Consider the following 24,660-nt stretch of genomic DNA (forward strand, 5'->3'; position numbering starts at 1 on the left):
TATGGCATTTTCTCAAAAAACTGGCAATTGATCTACCTCAAGACACAGCAATACCACTATTGGGCATATACCCAAAGGACGCAAACCTATACCACAAGGACATTTGCTCAACTATGTTCATATCAGCATTATTCGTAATAGCCAGAACCTGGAAATAACCTAGATGCCCCTCAACCAAAGAACGGATGAAGAAAAGGTAGTACATTTACACAATGGAGTACTATTCAGAGGTTAAAAAAAATGGCATTTTGAAATTTGCAGGGAAATGAATGGAACCAGAAAAAAAAAAAATCCTGAATGAGGGAAGTCAGACACAGAAAGACAAACACAGTCTGTACTCACTCATAAGTGGATATTAGACATAAAACGAAGAATAACCAGCCGACAATCCACAACTCCAGAGAAGACAGGAAACAAGGAGACCCCTAAGAGACATACATGGATCCCCGCTGGGAATGAGACGTAGACAAGGTCTTCTTGGTAAATTGGCACCGTGTGGGAAGCGAGGAAGTAGCAGGGGAGTGGGGAGGAGAACATGAAGGATTCGGAAGAATGAGTGGGCGACGGACAGAGAGGGAGAGCTAGGAAAGAGATACCTTGAAAGAGGGAGCCGTTGTGGGGCTGATGAGAAACCGGGCACTAGGGAAACTCCCAGGAATCCACAAGGCTGACCCTAGCTAAGAATTTAAGCAGCAGTGGAGAGGGCACCTGGACTGCCCTTCCCCTGTCATCAGATTGACAACAACCTCAACTGTCATCATAGAACCTCCATCCGGCAAGTGACGGAAGCAGATGCGGCCATCCACCGCTAAGCAAAGGGTAGAACTCATGGAGTCCAGTCACAGAGAGAGAGGGGCGATATTATGAGTGAAGGGGCCGAGACCAGGATGAGAATACCCACAGAAACAGCTGACTTGATCTAGTGGGAGCTCACTGAACCCCAGACTGACAGCTGGGGAACCAGCATAAGACCAAAGGAGGCCCTCTGAATGTGGGTGACAGTCATGTGACAGGGACCATCTGTGGAACTGGTAGCAGTAGGACCAGTATTTATCCCTAGTGCATGAACTGACTCTTTGGAGCCCATTCCCTATATGGATGGATACTTTGCTCAATCTAGGTATGGGGGAGGGGAGGACCTTGGTCCTGAGGCAAGTGAGAGATGCCAGACTTTGTTGACTCCCCATGGGAAGCCTTACCCTCTCTGAGGAGTGGATAGGAGGTGTTTGGGGGAGAATGTGGGGAGAGTGAGCAGGAGGATGGGAGGTTGAGGGAACTGGGACTGGCCTGTAAAATAAGATTGTTTGAAAAATAAAAAAAGAAAGCTGATTGGCAGATAGCTAAGCAGGATTTGGGGGGGGAGGGGCAGAGAGAACACTTGAGAATTGAGGGGGGTCGAGTCTGAGAGCTACAAGCCGGACGCAGAAGAAGCAATATAGGAAACTCTTAGATGAGGTAAGCAAGCCTCAGGGCAGCACAAAGAGGAGCAGAAACAGGGTATTTTAAATTGTAAGAGATAGCTGGAGATACGCCTAAGCTATTGGCCAAGCATTTACAAATAATAATAAGTGTCTGTGTGGTTATTTGGGGGAGCGGCTGGTGGGGCAGAGCTGATCGGCAGTCTAGATGGAGACCCCGCCTACATGTGTGTTTCTTATGTGAACATGTCTGTACATGTTTATGCATATGGGGCCCCCACAGCCAGCAGGAGTTACAGACAGGGTGCTGGGAACCGAACTCGGGTCCTCTGGAAAGGAACAAGTTGCCTTAACCACTGAGCTATCTCTTCAAACAGCCCCCCCCCCCATTTACTAGACTTTTATTACTAACTAGAATGTATATTATAGATTCTGACTATGAAAGAAACATTATCTTCTGGGTTATTTATGTCTTGGAAGAGTTAACTTTCTGCAGCTACTCATAAGCAGGAAAGAAAAGGGGAGCTGCTAACTTCAACATCTGGGTGCTTTTGAGGAAACACCGTTACCTAGGAAACAAATGCACACAGAAGCTGTTTTTATTTTCTTTGTAAGAGATAGCCCACAGCCTCTACCCTGAACTCAGCAGGGGCAGCAAAGAACCAGAGCTCAAAAGGTCAATTCTTTTGCAACAAAGGCCACTTTCTATAAACAAACAATAACTTATATAAGTCAACAAGAATTGAGAAAATGTAACCGAATGTTAACCTTAAGAAATTTATAGCTCTCGACATTTTAAAGTTCTCTGAAAAGAAACGGGATTGTTTTAGTTCAAAAATAGTCAGTATTCGCTGTCTTCATTTTCTAGCCTACTCAGAATTCCAGAGCAGGAAGACGGGACACTCTCAGGTTCCGCACTCGAGCTCAAGGTCTTGGGGAAACCATTTATCCTTCTCTGAGCACTTTCACGGTGTGAACAGAGATGGACAGATGTTCTCCGAGTCTACCGAAGACTTATTTTTCTCATAGTAGTTAAAAACTTGTGACTGCATACATTACCAATACAGATGGAGCCCACGGCTCTGATGACGCTCAGCAGGGTGCCTTCGGCTATCTTGTTGATTCTCAGTAAGCGGACCAGGGGCGCGATGCCGTTCCCTTCGCATATTTGGTTTTGATGCAGCCTGCTGTCCTTACTGAGCGCGATGACCGCTTCGCCTCCTGGCAGAGAACGGAAAGAGGTGGGTGTGGACTTCAGCGTCCACGCCGGCCGTCTGCAGGGAGCGTAACTTACCTACATACTGCATCTTGGCTGATGGAGACAGAAGCATGTTTATTATGAAGTTGTAGCCAATCTGTTCGGCCATAAACTTCTGCTGTTTCAGGGTTTGCCCTGCCAAGGCCCACAGTGCAATGGCTCCTTGCTCCTTCACGTCTAATTGAAAGGCCTATGCAAGACAAAAACACGCCATTCATTCAGCGAGCGTGTTCTGAACACATTAGGGATGTGTATTTTTATAAAGTGCGCATTTTAGAATTTGATCGTCTAGTCTCCAAAAAAAGACCCGAAATGAAGCGAACCCTCTAAACAGCTGGAAAGGTCATGGTAAAAAAAAAAAAAAAAAAAAAGAAAGAAAAAAAAATCCCTACCTTGAGTAGTTTGAGGAGATCTTTAGATAATCTTCTTTCAAGAAACGCCCTCTGGATTAGAGGGTTGCAGTTGGCCAGGGACTCCACAGCCATTGCGCCCTTCACTTGGACACTGAGCTGCTTGCCTTTAAACAGAGCGACCAGGGGAGGGATGGCCCCTTCCATGGCAAAGGCATCCTGCACCTCCTTGTTGTCGCGGCCGACCTCGGCAATGGTGGCCGAGGACACTGCCTTCAGCGTATCTTCAAAAGAGTTGAGAGCAAGAGAACCAGTCACCGGAAACGTCACCCTGCCACGCGGCAGGGGAGCTTTCCATGTTACAAAACTGAATTCCTAAGTTCAAAGACAAGACTGTCCAGATTCGTCCTTTAGATTTTATTTTGCCCACTACTTCTTTTACTGATACTTGGGCATATGTAGATAATTATAGTTTAACTAAAAATATAATATCCAGAATTTTTGCTTACCATTGAAATATTTTCTCCACTCTTTTACGAACATAAAAGTCACAAGTGCCTTCTGAATATTGCATATCAATGGTCATATCACATTTTATTAGCAATTCACACTTTAAAAATATATGTTGTTTCAAACTTTTTGCTGTTTTAAATGATTCCAGGAGAAATTTTCTTAGCATGTAGGTATTTATCAATATCTTTTTTTTTCCTTTAGCATTGAATTACTGGAATAATTCTATACATCTCAGTAAATTGTTTTCTAAAAGAATCAGTAGCATCTTATTCTTTCACTATAAGAGCTCAGGGATATCAACTTGATTTTGTCCTTTTGAATACAAATATTTTCATTAAAATGAATACATAAAACGTAATAACTTGGTAGGCTAAATGATATTTCATTTTATTTTGTTGTTACAAATTTACAGAAAATGTTTTAAGAATGAGTGAGAGAACTCATATACTTCACCTGGATATATAAATTTAACTAGTACATTGATTTTATATATTTATCTGTCTACAACTTAGTTTTGTTATATTTACTTATTATCTATTTATTTCTGTTATTCTGTCCTGGCTAGCTTGAAACACACTATCTAGGCCAAACTGGCCTCAAGCTCACAAAGATCCACCTGCCTCTGCCTCCACCGATTCCGGGACTGAAGGAGTGTACCACTATGCCAGGCTATAATTTGGTTTTCCACACTTGTGTTGGGAGCACAAAGGTCCTTGTGTCAGCAGATCACCATGGAAACCAGGAATGTTAAGCATGCTGGATTGTCTTCCCAAAGGAGAAGGTGGAGAAAAGGGGGTGACCAAATGCCTGGGGAGCTGTTTTATTTGCAGCGCCAGCCTACATCGAGCTCCCACAACCAGGACTGGAGGGAGCTAAGAGACCAAATGACTACCTCCAGAACCCATCTTCTTGGAAGAAATCACACACACTTTTAGTTGAGTTTCAAGGGCGTTATGCCTCCTTGCGCACTGGGGATTGTATTATGCCAGAAGACATTTTCCCCCAAATTGTACTGTGTTTAAGCGTGCTGGCAATCTGATCCAGTACGGTTGACCAAGTCAGGCTGAACTGAGCTTTCCTTTCTGCCTCTTCGTGGACGACTTTGCTGCTGCCGGTGACGACAGCAGGAGCCCAGCACACATCTGAGGCTGTGTGTAGACAATCAATAGTATATAGTACAATCAATACAATCTGTAAAGGCGATGCTTTCACCAAAAGTCCGCTGCCCTGTCGTGTCCTCTGTGACGCTTTTCTCCCTCCCTACGGAACGAAACTGAGAGCGAGCATGTGTTTCATTTGTGATGTCTCTATAGCTCTTTTGTTGCTCTTTAACTTTTGTGACTCTTTTTAAGTGAATCGTAATCCTTTATTTTAGACCTCGGTTCAGGTTTGTTTCTTGTTCCTCATGGTTCAAGATATGCACCGGTTGGGGGGATACTATTTTTCAGGTGTGTGACTTTTGTTTACGCTGCACTTGTTTAACTCTGCGAAGCTGTGTTACCCCTGCCTGTCTAAAACACCTGATGGTCCTAAGAAAAGCGATGACCGGCCAATAGCGTTATGTATTAGGATCTGGCGCCCTCTTCTGGCCTGCAGGCAGAGCACTGAGAATATTATATACATAATAAATCTTTTTTTTTTTTTTAAAAAAGGTGACATCGTATGCCTTGACAATGGTTCGTGTCGTGTCAAAGGATGCTCATCGGTTTTCATTAGTGATGGTAATTTGGATTCCACAGTTACGGTCCTGTTCTGTTTCGATGCCGTGCACTTTAATATTGTGTGAATAAGCCGGGCACACCCTTAATCTCGGCATGTGGGAGGCAGAGGCAGCGGGCCCTCTGTGAGTTCTAGGCTAGCCCAGCCTACCCCGTAAGACGCTGTCTCAATAATAATAAAGTGTTCATCAAAAATTGCCATCAAAATTGAGCAGAGACGTGTAATATTTCCCTGAAACAATCTTAAATTTTTTTTTATAAAACATTAGTTTGCCCAATCGACTTGCCTATCTCAAAAAGCAAAGTAACACAGATAAAAAACACACACCCACTTTGATGCTATTTTCTTAATAACTTAATGCTTTGACTGAGCCACTTGGCCCAGAGTAAAGAGAATTAGTTGTTAAAATGCTAAAGTTATGTAGAGAGAAAAAAATCATTACAATTATAAATTTAAATTCTTCATACTCCTTAAAGGAAGAGGATAATATAGATTCCAGTGTAGGAGAGTAATGCTTTTATTTAGGTGTTAGACCTAAGAGGGAATTATTTTAAATATTTATTTCTATCACTTTTTGTGAGCTCACTTATTTAAGTTACTGTTATAATTCCTGCTTTTTTATACTACCTAGAGCAGGCAGGGAAACAAAGAGCGAATCTCTTCTTGACGTTTTTATTAATGGCACAAACAACGTGAGATGGGGAGTTATAAGTAAAATTGAACCGGGCATAAAGGCTGCCCCCCTGTACTGCTCCTCCAGCAGTCATAGAGGCTAGGGAATGGGGCAGAAAATCGGAAGGGAACACGCGAGACCGGAAGGACGCTTTAAGTGCCTTTACTACCTGGTGCTGATTCTTAGAAGAAGACACTTGCAAAATTGAACTTCTAAAATAATGCAGGCTCTCTGCAGCATTCCCCTTATCCTTATCCTTAGATTAATTTTTTAACTAATATTTTATTTTATATTTATTCTATACTTACATATGATGAACTAAGAAGACGGATGACAAACCAAGCCGGAACAAAAGGAGACACAGCAGTACCCATGTTTTTCTCCTTATAATTGAACTGCGCATACTTCTGTGTCTGCTCGCCGGGATGTGACTGTCCTTACAGAATGCAGGTGACCGCTTACGGCTGCTGCAGAAGCCACCTGGTTTGCCTTGCTCTCCTAGGACTGAGGTGCGCTTCAGAAGCAGGTACCTGGCTTAATGCCTGCTGATCGCCTTGGATTTCAATATCAGACTTAGAAGAGCAAATCTACAGTTCTTGGTGTGCATTGCAAAATTGCTTCCAATGATCTAAATATTTATTCATAAAAGAATAAATGTCCTCCCTGAACATAGAATCTGCTCTGTTTTCACTATTCTTATTTATGCAAATGTCTAGGTAAACATTTTAATACACTTTTGAGAGTCAATTATTTCTATGAACTTAGCAGCTTTAAGTCTTCTAGCTATTTGGGTTATCTTGTGTGCAAAGATCCGTTCAAAGATAAATCCAACGTATTTGTTAACAGAAACATCCTTATCACGTTGGTAAATCTGGCGATTTAAACAGACGCGCTGAGGCTCACCAGAGTCGGAGCTCAGAAAGCGGATGAGGTACTGGATGCCCTTGTGCTCTATCATGGCTCTCTGGTTGCTCTCGTTTCCCATACAGAGCACCCGGATACAGTTCATGACGTTCACCAGGACGCTTTCGATGTTCAGTTTCAAGAGATTGACCAGCGCTGGGATGCCATTCTGAGGAGGAACGAGAAGAAATGTGAACTCCTTCAAGATCGATGCCCTGTCGTTTCGAAGCCTGTAATCTTTCTGTGAACAAGTCCTTGTTTAGTAGAGAACACTGTTGTAAACAAAAGTGTCTACTGACGTCACACAGTTAAGACAACGGAGTCATTCTTATCCAGAAAAATACGGTATTATTGCAGAATGAAGATAACACATAAATACTTGTTTCCTGACCCATTAAAGTGGAACGGCACAGCACAGCCTAAGGAGACTGCATCCACAGAGAAACTTTACCCTTATTTTGGCTAGCTGCCAGAATCAATTAACATGAGACTTAGGTAGATAAGACTGAGTGACTGAAATAGATGTGGGTGTGACTAAATTTCCAATATATTTTCTAAAGGATTGATAATAGACATAGCAATTCAAGTTTTCCATAGACTTTTTTTTTAAAAATGCACCCAGGCAAATGATGTTGAAGAACCCAAAGAGAACAGAATAAATATAAGTGGTTTTCCACCATAAGGAATCCAAGGTAATTATCTATTTGATAACGCACATGGTTCCGTTCATATTGAAGAAACAATTCTATGAAGCGGAAGAAACTTCTATCAAGTAACTCCACTTCATTTGCGAGCATCTAAAAAGGATCTTAAAGCGTTCGCGGACACAATAGTGTAGGTTTTGTTTGCGGAAACAAAGCAGAGTAGCCATAGTTTGGTGTTCACCAAAAGCAATTTTATCCTAATTCTTTCTGGTACATAATTATATTTCTCACACAGAACTAATATCTTCGTACAAACCAGAAACAATTGGTATATACCATGAGAGGTACTCCGTCTTCTCTCTGGGGCCACTCACGTCCGAACTCTGTCAGTGCTGAGCATTGGGCCCCCTGGCGTTGGGCCACAGCCCTGCACTGACCTACATGCCCGCGGCTTGCTGAAGGGTTTTCCTGGCATTCCTTCTCCTTTAGCTGACCAGCCCTGGGAGTTTGTTACTCTAACAGCACGGATCTCTGTCTTTCTAGTTTCTGGGTGCGAGGACGGCTGCCATCACGGAAGTGATGACTTACGGGGCGGTACTCACCCATTTGGCAATAACATCCTTGTTTTCACACTTCGCAATATCATACAGGATGATGGCGCAGCGAGAATGGAGTTCGGGCTCATCAGAAGACAGCAGGTTGATCAAAGCGGGGATGCCTCCCGCCTCCACCAGAGCATGCACTACGCTTACGTGGGTTGAGATATTGCTCAACAACCCAACGGTCTTACACTGCAGTTTTATCCTGGGACATTTTAATAGATTGATTAAGGCAGGAATGGTGCCTGCAAAGATAAGACTAAGATGAGCATCAGTGTCTCAAAGTTATTTATCGTCCATTTATCCTAACAGTAATGAAATGATGCCCATGGTATGGTGATCTAAATAATTACAGACAGTTCTGCAAAATACAGAATAACAGTTTGAAGTGATGTGAAAATGATTTTTGTCTTCTCTACAAGATAGCGACTTTTGCTGTTTGGATGTTTAATTCCATATAGCATAACCCTACATATGTTAGTAAACCTAAACCATCTTTAAAACGCTCAATATTGGCCTATAGAATTGATAATTTGTTACGTAGACAGAAACTCACTGTGCAGTTCACCATCTTCCTGTCTCAGCTTCCCAAGCGCTGGGAACAAGGTGTGCACCATGATGCCTAGCTGATAGAGGCTTTGGGTACCACATGGTAACAAGCTATGCATCATGCCTAGCTGATAGAGGCTTTGGGTACCACATGATAACAAGCTATGCATCATGCCTAGCTGATAAAGGCTTTGGGTACCACATGGTAACAAGGTATGCACCATGATGCCTAGCTGATAGAGGCTTTGGGTACCACATGATAACAAGCTATGCATCATGCCTAGCTGATAGAGGCTTTGGGTACCACATGGTAACAAGCTATGCATCATGCCTAGCTGATAGAGGCTTTGGGTACCACATGATAACAAGCTATGCATCATGCCTAGCTGATAAAGGCTTTGGGTACCACATGGTAACAAGGTGTGCACCGTCATCCCTAGCTGATAGAGGCTTTGGGTACCACAAGGTGAAGTTCTGCTTGGGATACTGACTTGTCTGGTGTGGCAGTAACTGTGTAATTATTTAAATATGTTACCATACATTATCTTAAACCAAAAAGTGAAAAATGTACTCATTTAATAAAATGTAACAGTAGCCTCATCCATTATAATAGAAATATAGAAATATAGAAAACCTAGCATTAGTTGAATGCTTGTTAGGTTTACCTCAAGTCAGTTGCTAAGACACACAAAGTTATGAAAAATTATGACTATAACCGAAGCTCCTTTATTTATCTACCCGAAATGAAACCATCTATTGTTGACTTTCGGGGGACACAGAGCTTTTCCAAACATGCTTTTAATGAGTTAAATAAATGAAAGCTTGTTCATCCATCAATATTCACGGGACATCGTATGTGTCTCAATATGCATGTTAGGTAAGTGGATTCCAGCCTGGATAGTTCGACATTCCCATCCTTTTGGGAATCAGGGCAGACAGTGCGGCTCTCAGAACAAGTCTGCACGGTTGGCTCATTGGATTAGTGAAGGAACAAGGCCAGAGGAACCATGCAATTAGTGGAGTTTCTGAACGCGGAACTACTCACAGGCCTGGCCTGACATTTTCTTCTAGTTTTCAATTTACAAAGGGACTGGGATAATTTATAGAAAGCGGCCATAGCAGTGCCGTGTTGGTTGTGCTTACTGTCACCTTGACGACGTCGTCTAGAAGTACCCAAGAGGAGAGCCTCTAGGCAGGACTGTCTAAGTAAGGCTGGCCTCTGAGCGTGTGTGTTTGGGGGGTGGGGGAGGATTGTTTGGATTACTAATGTTAACTGATGTGGGAAGTCACATACTGAGGGTAACAGGTAACACCGTGACCGGGGCAGGGGATCCTAGACCGTAAGTTTAGGGAAAGGGCTGAGCATGAGGAGGGATGCATGCATGCATTGGTTTCCCTCTGTGGTCAACTCTGGGTGTGTGTGACTGACTGACTCAGGTCCCTGCATCCTTGACTTCCCTGTAAGGATAGATTGTAACTTGGAATTGCAAGATAAAATAAACACTTTGTCCCCTGCATGGTTTTCTGTCAAGGTAGTTTGTCACAACCTATAACAGACAGTATACTAAAGTTCTTTTTATTACTTCTTAAAATTTTAAGTTGTGTGGGGAGGGGGATGGGGAGGATCTGAGAGAAGTTGAGGAGAAAACCACGACCAAATATATTGTATAAATTTTAAATTGAAAACAAGGCTGAGGCAAGAGGATTACAAGTTCAAGGCCAGCCTGGGTTATATGCGTGACTCCGTCTTGAAAAACACACATACATATGTGTGTTTATGCTTTACATCTGATACCAGCATTAAATATGTAGTTCTATGTTAAAATACGTGTATTATACATACTATATGTAATATATTAAAATGATTAATCTGAATAGAATATAGCTTTACTTAAACTATGACAAGAAGGAAAAGATAGTTAATGTGTTTTGCATCACCTGCATCCAAAATACATTTCCAGTATCGGTCCTTGGCTAGGCAGATTACTTCTAGAGACATGACGGCCATCATCCTTCGCTTGAAACTTTCACACTGCAGCATCTCTGGTGAGTATGCAACAGAGAAACACAACTGTGATTCACAGCAGAGTCACCGGGATGACTGACGTCGTCGTCATACGGTAGAGTGAACGCACGAGTTGAGACCACCCCATCACCAGGTGCATGCGCCAAATCCCCTCTGTGTGTGGGTCCTCTGAGGTGCTGGCTAGACTATCATGGGCTAGCTTGGATCCCAGAGGCCATCAAAGACCCATCTTCATGGTTTAATCACTAGCTTGGTGCTAATGGAAAATTATGGGAGCATTAAGAAGTGGGACTTAGTGGAAGGTTAGAGATAGCTGGGGATAGTATCCTTGAAGGGAATTGTGGGATTCTGTCTCTCTGCTTTTCTATACCTCTCATGAGACAAATAGGCCAAGGGCCTCTGCCACAGGCTCCTGTAGTATGTGTTATTACTTCATTACAGCCAATCCTGGGAGCACAGATCAAGTGCTCTCTGCAGAAGGTGACTATCTTGACATTTGTGACAGAAGCCAACACAATATGCCCAAGACCTCTGAGGTTTATAGTATATATAGTTACCCATTCCTCATATTTACCACTGTCACAGCGATCAATACTTTATTAATATTGATGTTATCTCTACAAATATCAGTCTCCTCTGGGCATTGCGGTGATCCACGGCGCTGTCTCAGTTCTCACTATTATTTTTCCCTGGAGGTAATCTTCCCCTACTTGAGATTCATCTCCCTGGTTTTCACTGACTCAGCGGCACTTCCAGAGCGCTGCCCACGGCTCCAACACCGGACACCTTGCTGACATCCCTGAAACTCCAGTGGCCTTGCTCTCTACTCCGCGGGGCCTTCCCACTTCTGCTCACTGGGGAGAAGGCAGCCTCCGCACCTGCTGGCCTTTCTGACGGGACCCTGTGGAGAACCTGGGCCTTGCCTGTTCTCGCTCTCCATGAAGGCTGTGAGGTGGGTCTGAGGAGGTCTCAGCTTTCCTAACATTGGCTTGGGATTCTCCGCGAGGCTAAGTCTAAGAGGTTCCGGCCTGGTTCCATCGTGTGGATGGCTGCCACGCCCTCCCGTTTTCTCTTGAATCTTGGCTGTTACTGGTCTTTTGAGGTTTAATCTTCTTTATGTTATCACAGTGGAGACGGAGGCAAGAGTAAATTCTGATATGTCCATTCAATTGACTAAGCAACCCTTGCCCTTGGTTTTCCGGCTAGATTGAACACAAAATTTCACGTGAAACCAAAACGTGAAGAAAAGACTTTTCTAAATCTGCCCCTAGAATGAGAAGAAAGAAGGAAGCAGAGGGAACATTTGCTGTTTAAACTTCCACTTCCTCTTTCTTCTTTGTTTTCTTTTGAATTCGGTCTGTTGTGGAATATTTCTTTTTTTTATTTCTTTTTTTTTTTTATGTATACAATATTCTGTCTATGTGTATGTCTACAGGCCAGAAGGGGGCACCAGACCTCATTACAGATGGTTGTGAGCCACCATGTGGTTGCTGGGAATCGAACTCAGGACCTTTGGAAGAGCAGGCAATGCTCTTAACCTCTGAGCCATCTCTCCAGCCCCCGGAATATTTCTTCATGTTGATGGAGAAAGTGATTTTCTCACTTCTACAAAAGTTAGCAATGAAAGTCAATATCGCTGTGTAAATAGAGTTCTTTTGGGTCACAGAGCTTTGATTATTAGGTTAGAAATCAAACTTCTTCTGCACACAAGAAGATAGTTTCCCTTATCAACTGTGCTCCTGTTGGTTTTAATTCATAATCTTTAATTGCATCAGCTTTGCTTTTTAAAATATGTGTATTTGATTTACTCCATTTCAGCATATCAATGGTCGGTCATACTATAGAACAATCAGAATATTGATATATAACGAAGCCATAAGCTCTGTACTCACCTACCAAAGTTTTCCAGACTGGGAGCTCAGGGATATCCAGTTCTATGATATACTTGAGTACCTCTGTGTGGAAGGTGAGCACAGACAAGTGAATGATATTGTTTCCTTTAGTGTCTGTTTTCCTCCAGTTGGCCCCCAGCGAGAACAGGTACTGGATGGTGTCCAGAGCTCCCGACGTGGCAGCGAGCAATAGTGGCGTGCACTGGTTCCTACAGATCAAGAACACATCGAAGCAGCCTTGCACGTGCGCACTCACGCATGCACACACGCACGCACGCACGCACGCACGCACACAGTATCACGTGTCCACTACTGCACGGCTGGAGCAATTCCTTGCCATCGCCTTGTCTTCCTAGCGTCTCGTTCTCCGCGTCCCACAGGACTGCCTCCCCGCCTCCCTCCCCTCTCTCTCAATTATTAGGACTTATAACGTGGTTGGAAGTTGGTACTACACAAACAGTTAAGACACACTAGCTTGCCTAATCTTTCCAAAGCTTTAGTGGACACACAATCAGGAATTATCAACCCACTCTCCAAATATCACAGAGACTTGGTAGTTGCCAAATACAGTTTTTAATTGTGTTGTTGTTGTTGTTGTTTTGGTTGTTGTTGCTTTCCGAGACAGGGTTTCTCTGTGGCTTTGGAGCCTGTCCTGGAACTAGCTCTTGTAGACCAGGCTGACCTCGAACTCACAGAGATCCGCCTGCCTCTGCCTCCTGAGTGCTGGGATTAAAGGCGTGCGCCACCACAGCTCGGCTCCAGTTTTTAATGTTTTATATCCAATTCCGAATCCCAGTTTCCAGACTGTAGCGGAAACTAGCCGTCTGGAAGCTGACTGTGTGGTGTTGTTGGACAAGATCTTTGGGTGTTGGAAATGGTATCCAGGCCAGCATTCCGTCTCCCATCGTCCCTCAGAGGTAGGCATGGGACAGGGCAAACGGTGTGGCTATAGGACGGAAGCGGAGGCTGCATGGGCAGCTCTGTGAAGACAAAGGCGTGATCTGCCTCCTCTGCTCCCGTCTGCAATGCAGGCATGAACATGGACACGGGAGGTGATGTCATCTCTCACTACAGTGCGGGGAGCAAGGTGTTATGGAGCAATAAGAGAAGCCCAGCGTCCTTCAAACAACCAAGCCAGTCTGCAAATAATGCACAGGGCATTTGACGACCTAGACTACAGTATCCCTACAACGGGCTCAGAGAACCCAAACGGCACCTGGTCCTTAGATTCCGAGACAAGCCTAAGAAGAGCATACACCTCCATCCTAAAAGTTGCTGCAGCCGGATGATGAGACAGAAGACTGTTGATGTTCCTGTTCCAATTGTTCTTCTTGCTGTCTCCCTCCTCTAGATACAAGCAGTTACTTCTGCTGCACTGTGGCTCTATCTGCTGTGATCTGGAGACATAGGGCTACCTGCTGATTACCTAGGAGACAAGAGCAACGGTCTCCGGTCTCCTCCCTAGTCACGTGATTTACTAATAAACCTATCTGTGAAGCGGTATTATTGACATGTCCACCAGGAAACACACACGGGCAGATGATCGCCTGGGTCTTTACGAAGTCTAAAGCTAAGCCGGAAGAGAGGGGATGAGGACCCGAGAGGACGTCGGTGCTTGTGACCTTCCAAGCCCCCAGACCAAATACGCCTGTCGGTTGTCAGGACAACCGCAGCTCACATCCTTACAGATGCCCCGTAACTCACTCGGCGGTGGCCTCGGCCTCTAGCAAGCTGGGGTCCTTCCTGCAGAGCGCGATGAGGATGCAGATGTTGTCGTAGAAGGCGGCGAAGTGGACGGGCATCCAGCCCCGCTTCTCGGTGAGCATGTAGTCCGCCTTGAAGCACAGCAGACAGATGGTCGTTTCCAGGGAGCAAGCTTGGGCGGCCAGGTGCAGGGGTGTCGGACCTGAGACGAACAACAATTGCTTCAGTAGGCGGGGCTAGCGCTCCTAAAATCAATACAGAATAAGCATGCCTTTATGAAGCCAGACACACAGATTAGTGATGTAGAACATAGAAATCCTCCAAGCACTGAAACAATCACTGGGGCAGTCTTATAGTTCCTTGCTAACTTGGAGGGTCTGAAGGAATCATACCTTTTCGTGAGTAAAGAAAATATGTACCTGCTTTTTGAGGGTCTTGCTATGTAGTTCAGCTTGGGCTGGGGCCTACTATAGTTCAGAATAGCTTCGAACTTGAAACCCTTCGGCCTCAGCCCCCTGATGTAGATGCTGTGATTACCAGGGTGCACTACCCTATCTTGATACATAGTTTCAAAAAGTACATAAATGGGGCTGGAGAGATGGCTCAGTGGTTAAGGGCACTGGCTGCTTTTCCAGAGGTCCTGAGTTCAAATCCCAGCAGCCAAATGGTGGCTCACAACCATCTGTAATGAGATCTGGCGCCCTCCTCTGGCGTGTGGGCATACATGGAGGCAGAATGTCCAGCTGGCCTTGGTGATGAGAAGCCCAAGGACAATGGCACTGGGTTTTGATCCTACTTCATGTTCTGGGTTTGTGGGAGCCTAGCCTGTTTGGATGCTCATCTTCCTAGACCTGGATGGAGGGGGGAGGACCTTGGACTTCCCACAGGGCAGAGAACCCTGACTGCTCTTCGGACTGGAGAGGGAGGGGGAAAGGAGTGTGGGGAGGGGGAAGGAAATGGGAGGCGGGGAGGAGGCGGAAATTTTTTTCAATAATAATAAAAAAAAAAAAAAAAACTTTGACCCCGGCCAAACGTCATTCCTTAGCGCCATATATCAACTCTGCCACTAGGTGGCAGTATGTCCTAACGGAAAACTTGTGGGGTGGAGATTGAAGCTGGTGCCTTGCAGGTGGTGTGAGGCACGCAGCCCCACAGCTGAGCTACATTCCCAGCTCGTGGCTGATTACGGACAACCTGCCCAAACCACTCTGAAACCAAGTGGAGACTACAGCAGACTCCCAGTTAGCTGTTATAAAAAAGGAACGCCTAACATGAACACCAATAACCATGGGTCGAAAAATAATACTTCAAATTGAATGCAAAACTTCGCTTTTTATATCTTCATCCAACAAAATATTTGTGGATTGTTTACTATAAAAACCTTTTTTTTTTTTTTTGCAGTTGTTTATTTTCATGCAGCCCAGCTGGTCTTGAACTCACTCCGATAACTGAGCATGACCTTACCCCGTTTCCTGCTCCAGTTGCCCCACCCCCCATGCTGGAATTACAGGCTTGTGTCCCCACACCCAGCAAAAAAGTTTTAACTTATATAACAGTCTTTTAAAATATATTCGTTTCACTTAGGCCTTACCGTTTCTTTCTTTTTTCATATCCATTTTGGAGGACTCTGTTTAAAAAGGAAATCCACAGAGAAACATGATTACCAACCTATAGCAGTTTCCTAAATTAGAAAGAACAAAACGACACCACATTGAAACAGAGCAGGATGACATCGGACAACGCGGAACGCAACCTCTGACGGAGACACGTAGGGATATAGTGCACACACCAACTACCAGGGCAGAGAGGACCTAAGGCTATGCAGGACTTGCCGCTAGCCTAACACATTGATTTAGCGTAATAATGCTAGCAGAGTTACTTGTTCATGGTGAAACTTACCTGTTTATCAGCAAGGGAAAAATCTGAGAAGACAAGGATGGCTGGAAGATGTTGAATTGCCAAAGGTTCTTTCCACACTAAGAAGTGCTTAAAGGACCACTAGTTCCCCGCTCTGTTTAAATCGTTCAATTCTGCTTTATATTAACTAGGCTCGTTGGGTATTGAAAACGGATCGGTACCTTGGCTGAACATGATGAAGCGCCGCTGGTTGACATTGAAGTTGGCGTTGCACAGCTGACAGATGATAGAGACCCGGTTGTGCAGGGCCGCGTGGTGGAAGATGGCGTAGCCGGCTTCATCGGACACGTTGAGGGTTGAGCTTGAGGTCTTGCGGCTGAACGTGTGGAAAACGGCAGACAGGCCTCTATCCACGGCTGACTTCATACCAAAGGGGATACTCTAAGAAGTTTTTAAAACGTCAGCGTTAGTTTTTAAAATTGTTCTTTATAAAAAGGAGGCTAGAGTGTTTTTTGTTTTGTTTTGTTTTGGTTTTGGTTTTTCGAGACAGGGTTTCTCTGTGGTTTTGGAGCCTGTCCTGGAACTAGCTCTTGTAGACCAGGCTGGCCTCGAACTCACAGAGATCCGCCCGCCTCTGCCTCCCGAGTGCTGGGATTAAAGGCGAGCTAGAGTGTTCTTTAAAGAAGGGGCACAGAACATGTTTACGGAGTTGCACGAACGCGCTTCTGTTTTTGCCACACGGCCACGGAACGCCGGTGAAGCCTTCTCCCTGGAGAAGGTTGAAACTCACAGAACTAGGAGACATGGAGAACATGGAAATACATTTGGAAAGACTGTCTCCTTTCCTCCAGAGTCAACAGTAGCTTCACTCTGCAGACCATGCCAGCAAAAAGGACAGATGTTTTCCGGAACTACTTTAAACGCAAAGGAAGACCACCCACCTGCTTCCCTCCAGCTAAAGGCCGACTCAAGAAACCGGAGCTATCTAACTAGAAGGAGACCTTTCCTTCTTTGTCCAGGTCTCAGACGAAGAGGCAAAACAGCACGCTGTTCTTTGAGATGTTCTGATAAATACTTTCAATTGGAGTCGTTTTCAGCGTTTTAAATGCGTCCCGCATCTGTGGAGGCTAACAGATTGGTTCTGGCAGCTTAGGAACCTGACAGAAGGGATCCAACATTTGAGGAACCTCAGAGCTGGATTCTAGCCGGTAAGGAACCTAACTTATGGGATCCAGCATCTATGGAGACGAACCAGATGGATTCCCAAAGCTAAGGTGCCTGGCAGAAGCCTTGCATCATTCTGGTTTTCTGGTGCTAGGGCCTGATCTCCTCAGAGCCCCTGCCAAGCTGTTGTCTGTCTGTCTGTCCATAGCCACTAATGACTCTTCTAGTAAATTCCATACCCCCCGACAACCGATTCCAGCGTCCCTTTCGAACCTCATGTCCTAGGCCTTCCACCTAGGAGAGAATGCGGGACGCGGACATACGGTCATCTGGAACTTCTCCACGCAAAGTTGTGTGATAGTGAAGTACCTTGCACTTCATGGCTTTCTTGAAGCCAAATTTTTTCTTGAACTGCTCGTGTAACTGAGCCTCGGTCAGCGGGAGCCTCTTCAATCGCAGGTTGTTCACGATCCCATTGATGGCTCCCCACCACTGAGTCTTATACAGTTGCTGGTAGAAAATTTCAAGGTCAAAGTAGATCACATAGTAGCTATAAAAGGATAGAGGAAAAGGCATTTTTTTTATAGCTTTTAACTAATTTGCTACTGATTTGCATTCTGTAAAGACTTAATATTCGATATTAACTACGTATAGAACTGTAGTTTGAGCTAGACTTGATAGGAAAAGCACGGACATTGTTATCAGCTGACTTTGTATGACAATTACCCTTTTATTGACCTTTTGGGTTGGTCCAGATTCCCATGACAGAGACTAGGCACTGTTTGGAAGCCACTAGAAGGTCAGGTTCTAGGGAAAGAGTCCTAGATTTCTCTTCCACCCTGCTTTCCTTCCTCCACGCTGTTGAAATCGAATGTGGCATCTCAGAAGCCTGACAGAAGCCGGAGAGTAAAAGTCCCTTTACAGATGCTCCCAGGACCTCCCGCAGCCTGGCAGGGGCTGTCTATTCCATAGGTGCTGGGCCTCTGAGCAGGAGCTTCCTCTTCAGGGAGGTAACAAAGCATTTAAGACACAAGATGCTTCCATGGCCTCTGCCTATGAGGAAGAGGCCCCTTCCCATGGTTCTTAAACATCTGCGTCCTCACGCTGCTCTTCCTCCTCAGGACCGAGTCACCAGGTCTTTGGCTACATGCTCATGGTCCATGAGTACAGGCGGTACCCAACAGAAAGATCTATCATGCTCCATCCTTCGTCTTCATGTTCCTTTGCCTCATCTTTTATCCTCCTCATCCCTGCGCATCTTCAATGAGTACAACTTGTATCTTTACCCCTTCCCTTTCTTTAGCTTTCCCCATTACCCTTTAAATCGCTGCAAATAGCCCCCCTTAATCATAGTCTCATTAAAGTGTTCTTACCAAGCCGTAGCCAGCTTGAGAGAGAACTCTTCTCTCTTGAGTTGTCATATCCTTTTGTATCTGACGCTTTTTCTGTTTCATATTCTACACACACGCCATTCGGCTGCTCTGCTCCCCAGTCTCCGGCTTTCTTCCTCGTGTGTTACGCCCTCTCTGTCTCCTTTGCTCTCTCTCTCCCACGTTTCTCCCTATCCCCTTTTTGAAATTTCTATTCTGCAGAATTCCAGACTCGGTCCTCAGCAACCTCCGTGCCCCCAGAGGAACAAATGGCAAACGGACCTTCCAATATGTTTTTCTCCACCTTTGGTCCAACTGTTTCCTCAGCACTCTATAACCCATGTTATCAAACTTGTATTCGCGGTAAATAATAATAATAATGACATTGACAATGATGATGATAATAATACAAGAACAGAGTGCATGAAAGACCCTAGCAACACAGGAGGAAATACATCATTTCAGAAGAAGGAAGGCCCAGCAAGGTCTGGCACAGAGGGTTTCCCATGGAAATGAAGGTGCGTGCCGTGCCCACTGCTTCCAACTGCCCCTCAGCGTCTGGTCCGCATCACCATCGCTATCTGACATCTGTGCTCATTGTAAGGATGGATTCTAAGTTCTAAAGTCACTTGCGGGCTCTATCAAAGACTGTGAAATGATAACTACCTAGCGCTCTTTTGAATCCGTCACCCACAAGACCATCACTGGTCCAGGATTGCCACCCTAAGACTGTACACAACTTTGGCCTTTGGCCCTTTCCTGTTCTCTGCGAACATTCAACGAGCTCTGGTAGGTATAGAGTGGAAAGGTCCGGTCCTCACCTCTTTCCATAAAACTCCATGACTGGAACTGGGTAAAATTCTTTGTATCCTGAGTCTTCCACAAAGGTATTAGCAGCGCACTCCCGTATCTGTTCTACCTTATTCTAAAATACAAATCACACAAACTTCATCATTATAAGATCTAGTATAAGAAATCGTATACACGCAAGTGAAAAATAAAGATGAAGAGAAATTCGGTAATAGCTGTGTGTAGCCAACCCTACTTTGAGAATGAGTAACAAAAGTTAAAAAGAAAAAAATAGAAGAGGCATGATAATATATAGTGTATACAAGACAAACAAGGAATGTGTGTGATGTCACCAGGTTCTTCGGGGGCTCTTTGCAAACCCAAGACTGCCTTTTTTTTTTTTCTTGTCATGATCTTTGAGAAACATAGACGGGTTAGCCTTAAGTGTTCAGGGACTTATTTCTTTTTGAGTTTGTTTTCCTTTTCTTCCTTTCTTTTTTTAACGAACTCGCTCTATGATGTGTGGTGAGTTGGCTTTGAACTCATGATCCCCCTGCCCCTGCTGGTATTTCCGGCATCTGCCGCCATGACCAGCCAGCTGCGTGTCCATGGATTTCTGCTGGGTACTGTAGTTAACGATCCAAGGACCAAGACTGCTTATTTGAAATTTGATAAACCTGTGACGAAAGTAACTGTCTCTGATTTGTTTGCCAGATTAGTCTCCAACACAGTTGCTTAGAAGTTGCTGCACTTACTTCGTGTGAGCTTTGCGATGGGTAAGAAAAGCTAGTGAGTTGTGACAATGATTGTACGGGGCCTGAACCAACAGAAGCTCTTTCTCAGTGAGAACTTATCAAAACAGCTCGAGCAGCAGAACGTTCAGAAACACGAAGAATTCAGAAACCTTAAAGTCATCCATAGCGTTCTCAACAGGGTTCGTGCTGATGTCAAATTCAATTCCTCCGTGGACATGGAAATACTGGTTTTCTTTGTAGTCAAAATTCTGGCACTTAAAATCTCGTCCGTAGATAAAGGGAGGCAGTTCTCGCTCAGTCTTGACTTTGTCGTCTCCAGAAATAGAAAGAAACTTTCGTTTAAAATGTGAACAACACATAGATGATTGTATTTCAGATCTCTGATTATCATTCATGTCAACAGAGTGGAAAACCCAGATGAAATTAGAACTTGGCAATTACTGACTATAAAAGTATTTAGTCTCTCTTTCTCACTACACACACACACACACACACACATCTGTTGAAGGAGGCTGTTTATTTGATACATACACACACATATATGTATGTAAACACATACATACATATATATGATCTTTTGAGACAGGGTTTCTCTGTGTAGCCCTGGCTTTCCTGGAACTCACTCTGTAGACCATGCTGGCCTCAGACTCACAGAGATCCACCTGCCTCTGTCTCCAAGTGCTGGGATTAAAGGTGTGCACCATCACCGCCTGACAATAAAATTTATTTTTATGCATTTTGAGCATGTCTTGTGGTTTTACTGTATAAACTATTCAAAAGCTTTGTTGAAATACTCTGATTGGCATCTATGAGTAAGCACTAACATATACCTCCTCAATTATTGTGTAGAAAAGCTGTGATTTGGGTAACTTTTGTTTAAACAACAACAAAAACTTCCTTGAGCTTCTTTAGGCAAAAGAGACGCTATAAAGAACCAAGTAGGCATTTCCATCTGTTCCAACCATAGCAACTCTTACAGTCAGTGTTATGTTGCTATGGACACCATGACCACAGCAACTCCTACAGTCAGTGTTCTGTTGCTATAGAGACCATGACCACAGCAACCCTTACAGTCAGTGTTCTGTTGCTATAGAGACCATGACCACAGCAACTCCTACAGTCAGTGTTCTGTTGCTATAGAGACCATGACCACATCAACTCTTAATAGTGTTCTGTTGCTAAGAGACCATGACCACAGCGACCCTTACAGTCAGTGTTCTGTTGCTAAGAGACCATGACTACAGCAATTCTTACAGTCAGTGTTCTGTTGCTATAGAGACCATGACCACAGCAACTCCTACAGTCAGTGTTCTGTTGCTATAGAGACCATGACCACATCAACTCTTAATAGTGTTCTGTTGCTAAGAGACCATGACCACAGCGACCCTTACAGTCAGTGTTCTGTTGCTAAGAGACCATGACTACAGCAATTCTTACAGTCAGTGTTCTGTTGCTATAGAGACCATGACCACATCAACTCTTAATAGTGTTCTGTTGCTAAGAGACCATGACCACAGCGACCCTTACAGTCAGTGTTCTGTTGCTAAGAGACCATGACTACAGCAATTCTTACAGTCAGTGTTCTGTTGCTATAGAGACCATGACCACAGCAACCCTTACAGTCAGTGTTCTGTTGCTATAGAGACCATGACCACAGCAACCCTTACAGTCAGTGTTCTGTTGCTATAGAGACCATGACCACATCAACTCTTAATAGTGTTCTGTTGCTAAGAGACCATGACCACAGCGACCCTTACAGTCAGTGTTCTGTTGCTAAGAGACCATGACCACAGCAGCCCGTACAGTCTGTGACAACAGCAGTGTGGCACATAGGCAGTGCTGGAGAAGAAGCTCAGAGTTCTACATCTGGATCTGCAGGTAGCAGAGAGAGCGAGACAGTGGGCCTGGCTTGAGCTTTTGGGACACCCAGTGACATACCTTCTCCAACAAAATCACAGCTCCTAATCCCTCTCAAGTAGAGCCACTCCCTTAAGACCAAGCATTGAAATCTGTGAGCATATGGGGGCCATTCCTATCCAAACCACTACATCATTTGACGGAAATAATAACCTTCTATTGCAGGAAAGTAATGAAAACACACACAGTACTTATCTGGTAAATAATTTTCCGACATCCCAGCAAAGATGAGGTCTATTTTTGCTCATCCTCTTACCTGAGAAAGGTGGAAGCAGACTATTTAAATACGGAACCTTCATCTTCTTTTTTAGGCTGAGTAAAAACGGGATCAGAAAACAGATTAACTTCAGATAGCCCATCCCTTTTCTGATTTCTTTTTTTTTCTCAAAGTGCTTTTGAATAACTTTTTTCTGAAGATACAGTCTTTGCTGCAGCCTCTGGTAAGTGCAAATATCAAGGTGATCCTGATTGTACTTTATGGCATTAGTAAGCCAATAATCTGTCTCGAATATAAAGACGTTCTCGTGTTGTTGAACTTGGGTGGTACTGAATGTTAACTTCAGCATTATATTTTCCGCGTATTTCATAAATATGGCCTTTTCCTCGGGGCTGTTGGGCTCATACGTTGGATCTTCGTTCATGTCTTCATCATAGATGCCATAAAAGTCTGGATCATTTGTGATATCAACCAAACCTTCGCGGGGGAAGAAATAGAAGAAAGAAAAAAAATAGGTAGTAAGAGACAAGAGATAAAGAAGAGGGCAATGAACTTTTCTGGGCCTGGTGCAGCCACTGAAATCGTGAACGACCGCTGAGGATCCCTCCCCTGGGTCTACATAGAATTAGGCCCCTCGGAAGTCAGTAGGAGTTGCGGTACTGAAACGACCTAACTGTGACACTCACAGCTAACAGGTTCCTGGAAAAGGAGAGTCTCGGCCTTCTGTCATGGACCACAGAAGTACACAGGGAGAGCTCCGTGAGTGCTTCCGAGGCCAGCCCTTCGGAGATGCTATATCATGGAGAAGAGACCTCATTTAGCAAAGCGACGGCACATCTCATTACGCTTATCCAGCAGGGTGGTTAGGTATATTTGCCTTCTGGAGGTGTTGGCTGTCCTCAATGCAGACCTCTTGTGTGAAGCCATAAGCCCTTTGCCTTGCATCACAGCGTGGGGATTCTCCCCATAGCATTACAGTGTTCTTTACTAGGCACAATTTCCCCTATGCATTGGTCTATAGGATGACTCCCTCCAGCAATGCGTGATGCTGGCAAGGAAGTAACCACAGTCAATACTCTCCCTCTCTCAACCAGGTCTTTGTGTCAACATAGAAGTCTACCCCCCTGTAATTATTTCTCTTGGCAGACAGTTGGCCTATGTTAGTGTTCAGGCCAAGAGACCTCAACTGAGACATTCACAGATGCCCAAGGACAAGAATTACGACATGTCTAAAGTCGTTGAGCCATGGCTCTCAGAGAGATAGGGAACGAGAGTCCTGGACTCATTCTACCAGCAGCAGATAGGAAAGCGTTGCCCTAAGACCGACTTACATGCTTCTCCTTGTCAACAGAAAAGGGTGAGATGTCAGGAGAGTGTATCATCATGAGCTCTCGTAGGCCATGATGCAATTACAGCTTAGTCTGAGAACGGTTGTTTTCATCTATGATCTCACTCATGGAATAACAGCTGTGGTCTATCCCCATTATCATGCAATTTCATTCAATGTGCAGATATGATCTTATGATTGCATCTCCATCTGAGGGGCACGCATGTCCACGGATGGTCAGATAGATGACTTTTTATTTAGTGATATAGTTTTGATATGCAGAATATATACTGGGACATGCTTCATAGCTACAGCTATCGTCCCATGAGGCCTACAGACACCTAAAAGCCTGCCTTGCTGACTACACACAATCATCTCATTTTCACCCCAGAACAAGCTCAACTAGACTAAAGGCTTTTTGTAAAAAAAAGAAAAAAAGAAAAAAAAAAAGAAAACTTTACAGCTTATGCAAGGTCAGAGTCTCAGATGTCCACCAAGGTTACTAAGAAAAGCATGCTAATTCTTTACTTACCAGTCTGTAAACGAAAGACCTATGCCTTTGAGCATATATCACTGCCTGATCACTTCAAAACCTTGGAACCCTTACGTTGCCATGGCAATGGCTCTGCCCTCAACGCTTATCTTAGGTATGCTTCTGACCAGTAAGAGCTAATACTGACATCTCTTTTCTGGTGCTTCAAGCCATGGGGAGGAGGAGAACTTTTAGACTGGATTTTAGAGATGAGACTAGAAGAGAAGCAGGCAGAAATGAGCAGAAATTGTAAGAGGATAAAGAATGTAGGACAAATGAGATTGTAGGGAAAGGGAGGGGGAGGAAGAATAAGGGGGGAGGAGGAGGAGGAGGGAGAGGAGGAAGAGGGGAAGAAGAAGGAGAAAGAGAAGAGGAAGAGGAAGAGGAAGGAAGAGAAGGAGAAGGAGAAGAGAAGAAGAGGAAGAGGAAGAGGAAAAAGAAGAAGAAGAAAGAAGAGAAGAAGAAGGAGAAGAAGAAGAAGGAG

The 24,660-nt window shown here is 44.4% G+C and overlaps 1 protein-coding gene across 2 annotated transcripts in view; it reads right to left on the bottom strand.

The window, feature by feature from the left end:
* Ankar (ankyrin and armadillo repeat containing) overlaps positions 1-24,660 on the bottom strand; it is a 42,529-nt gene that overhangs the window by 14,766 nt on the left and 3,103 nt on the right. The window contains exons 2-15 of one of the 2 annotated variants that reach the window (XM_050159258.1): positions 22,357-22,794; positions 20,333-20,496; positions 19,461-19,564; positions 17,639-17,819; positions 16,327-16,546; positions 15,840-15,875; positions 14,249-14,450; positions 12,545-12,753; positions 10,565-10,669; positions 8,081-8,322; positions 6,835-7,003; positions 3,069-3,310; positions 2,713-2,866; positions 2,478-2,639 (exon numbers count right to left, since the gene is read on the bottom strand). In XM_050159258.1, coding sequence (XP_050015215.1) covers positions 2,478-2,639; positions 2,713-2,866; positions 3,069-3,310; positions 6,835-7,003; positions 8,081-8,322; positions 10,565-10,669; positions 12,545-12,753; positions 14,249-14,450; positions 15,840-15,875; positions 16,327-16,546; positions 17,639-17,819; positions 19,461-19,564; positions 20,333-20,496; positions 22,357-22,794 — 2,628 coding nt within the window. The remainder of the gene's footprint in view (positions 1-2,477; positions 2,640-2,712; positions 2,867-3,068; positions 3,311-6,834; positions 7,004-8,080; positions 8,323-10,564; positions 10,670-12,544; positions 12,754-14,248; positions 14,451-15,839; positions 15,876-16,326; positions 16,547-17,638; positions 17,820-19,460; positions 19,565-20,332; positions 20,497-22,356; positions 22,795-24,660) is intronic. The other variant, XM_050159259.1, reaches the window with a different exon arrangement.

This window comes from Alexandromys fortis, unplaced genomic scaffold, assembly GCF_014885135.2.
Source record: "Alexandromys fortis isolate MF-2015 unplaced genomic scaffold, M_Fortis_MF-2015_v1.1 scaffold_65, whole genome shotgun sequence".
Taxonomy (NCBI): domain Eukaryota; kingdom Metazoa; phylum Chordata; class Mammalia; order Rodentia; family Cricetidae; genus Alexandromys; species Alexandromys fortis.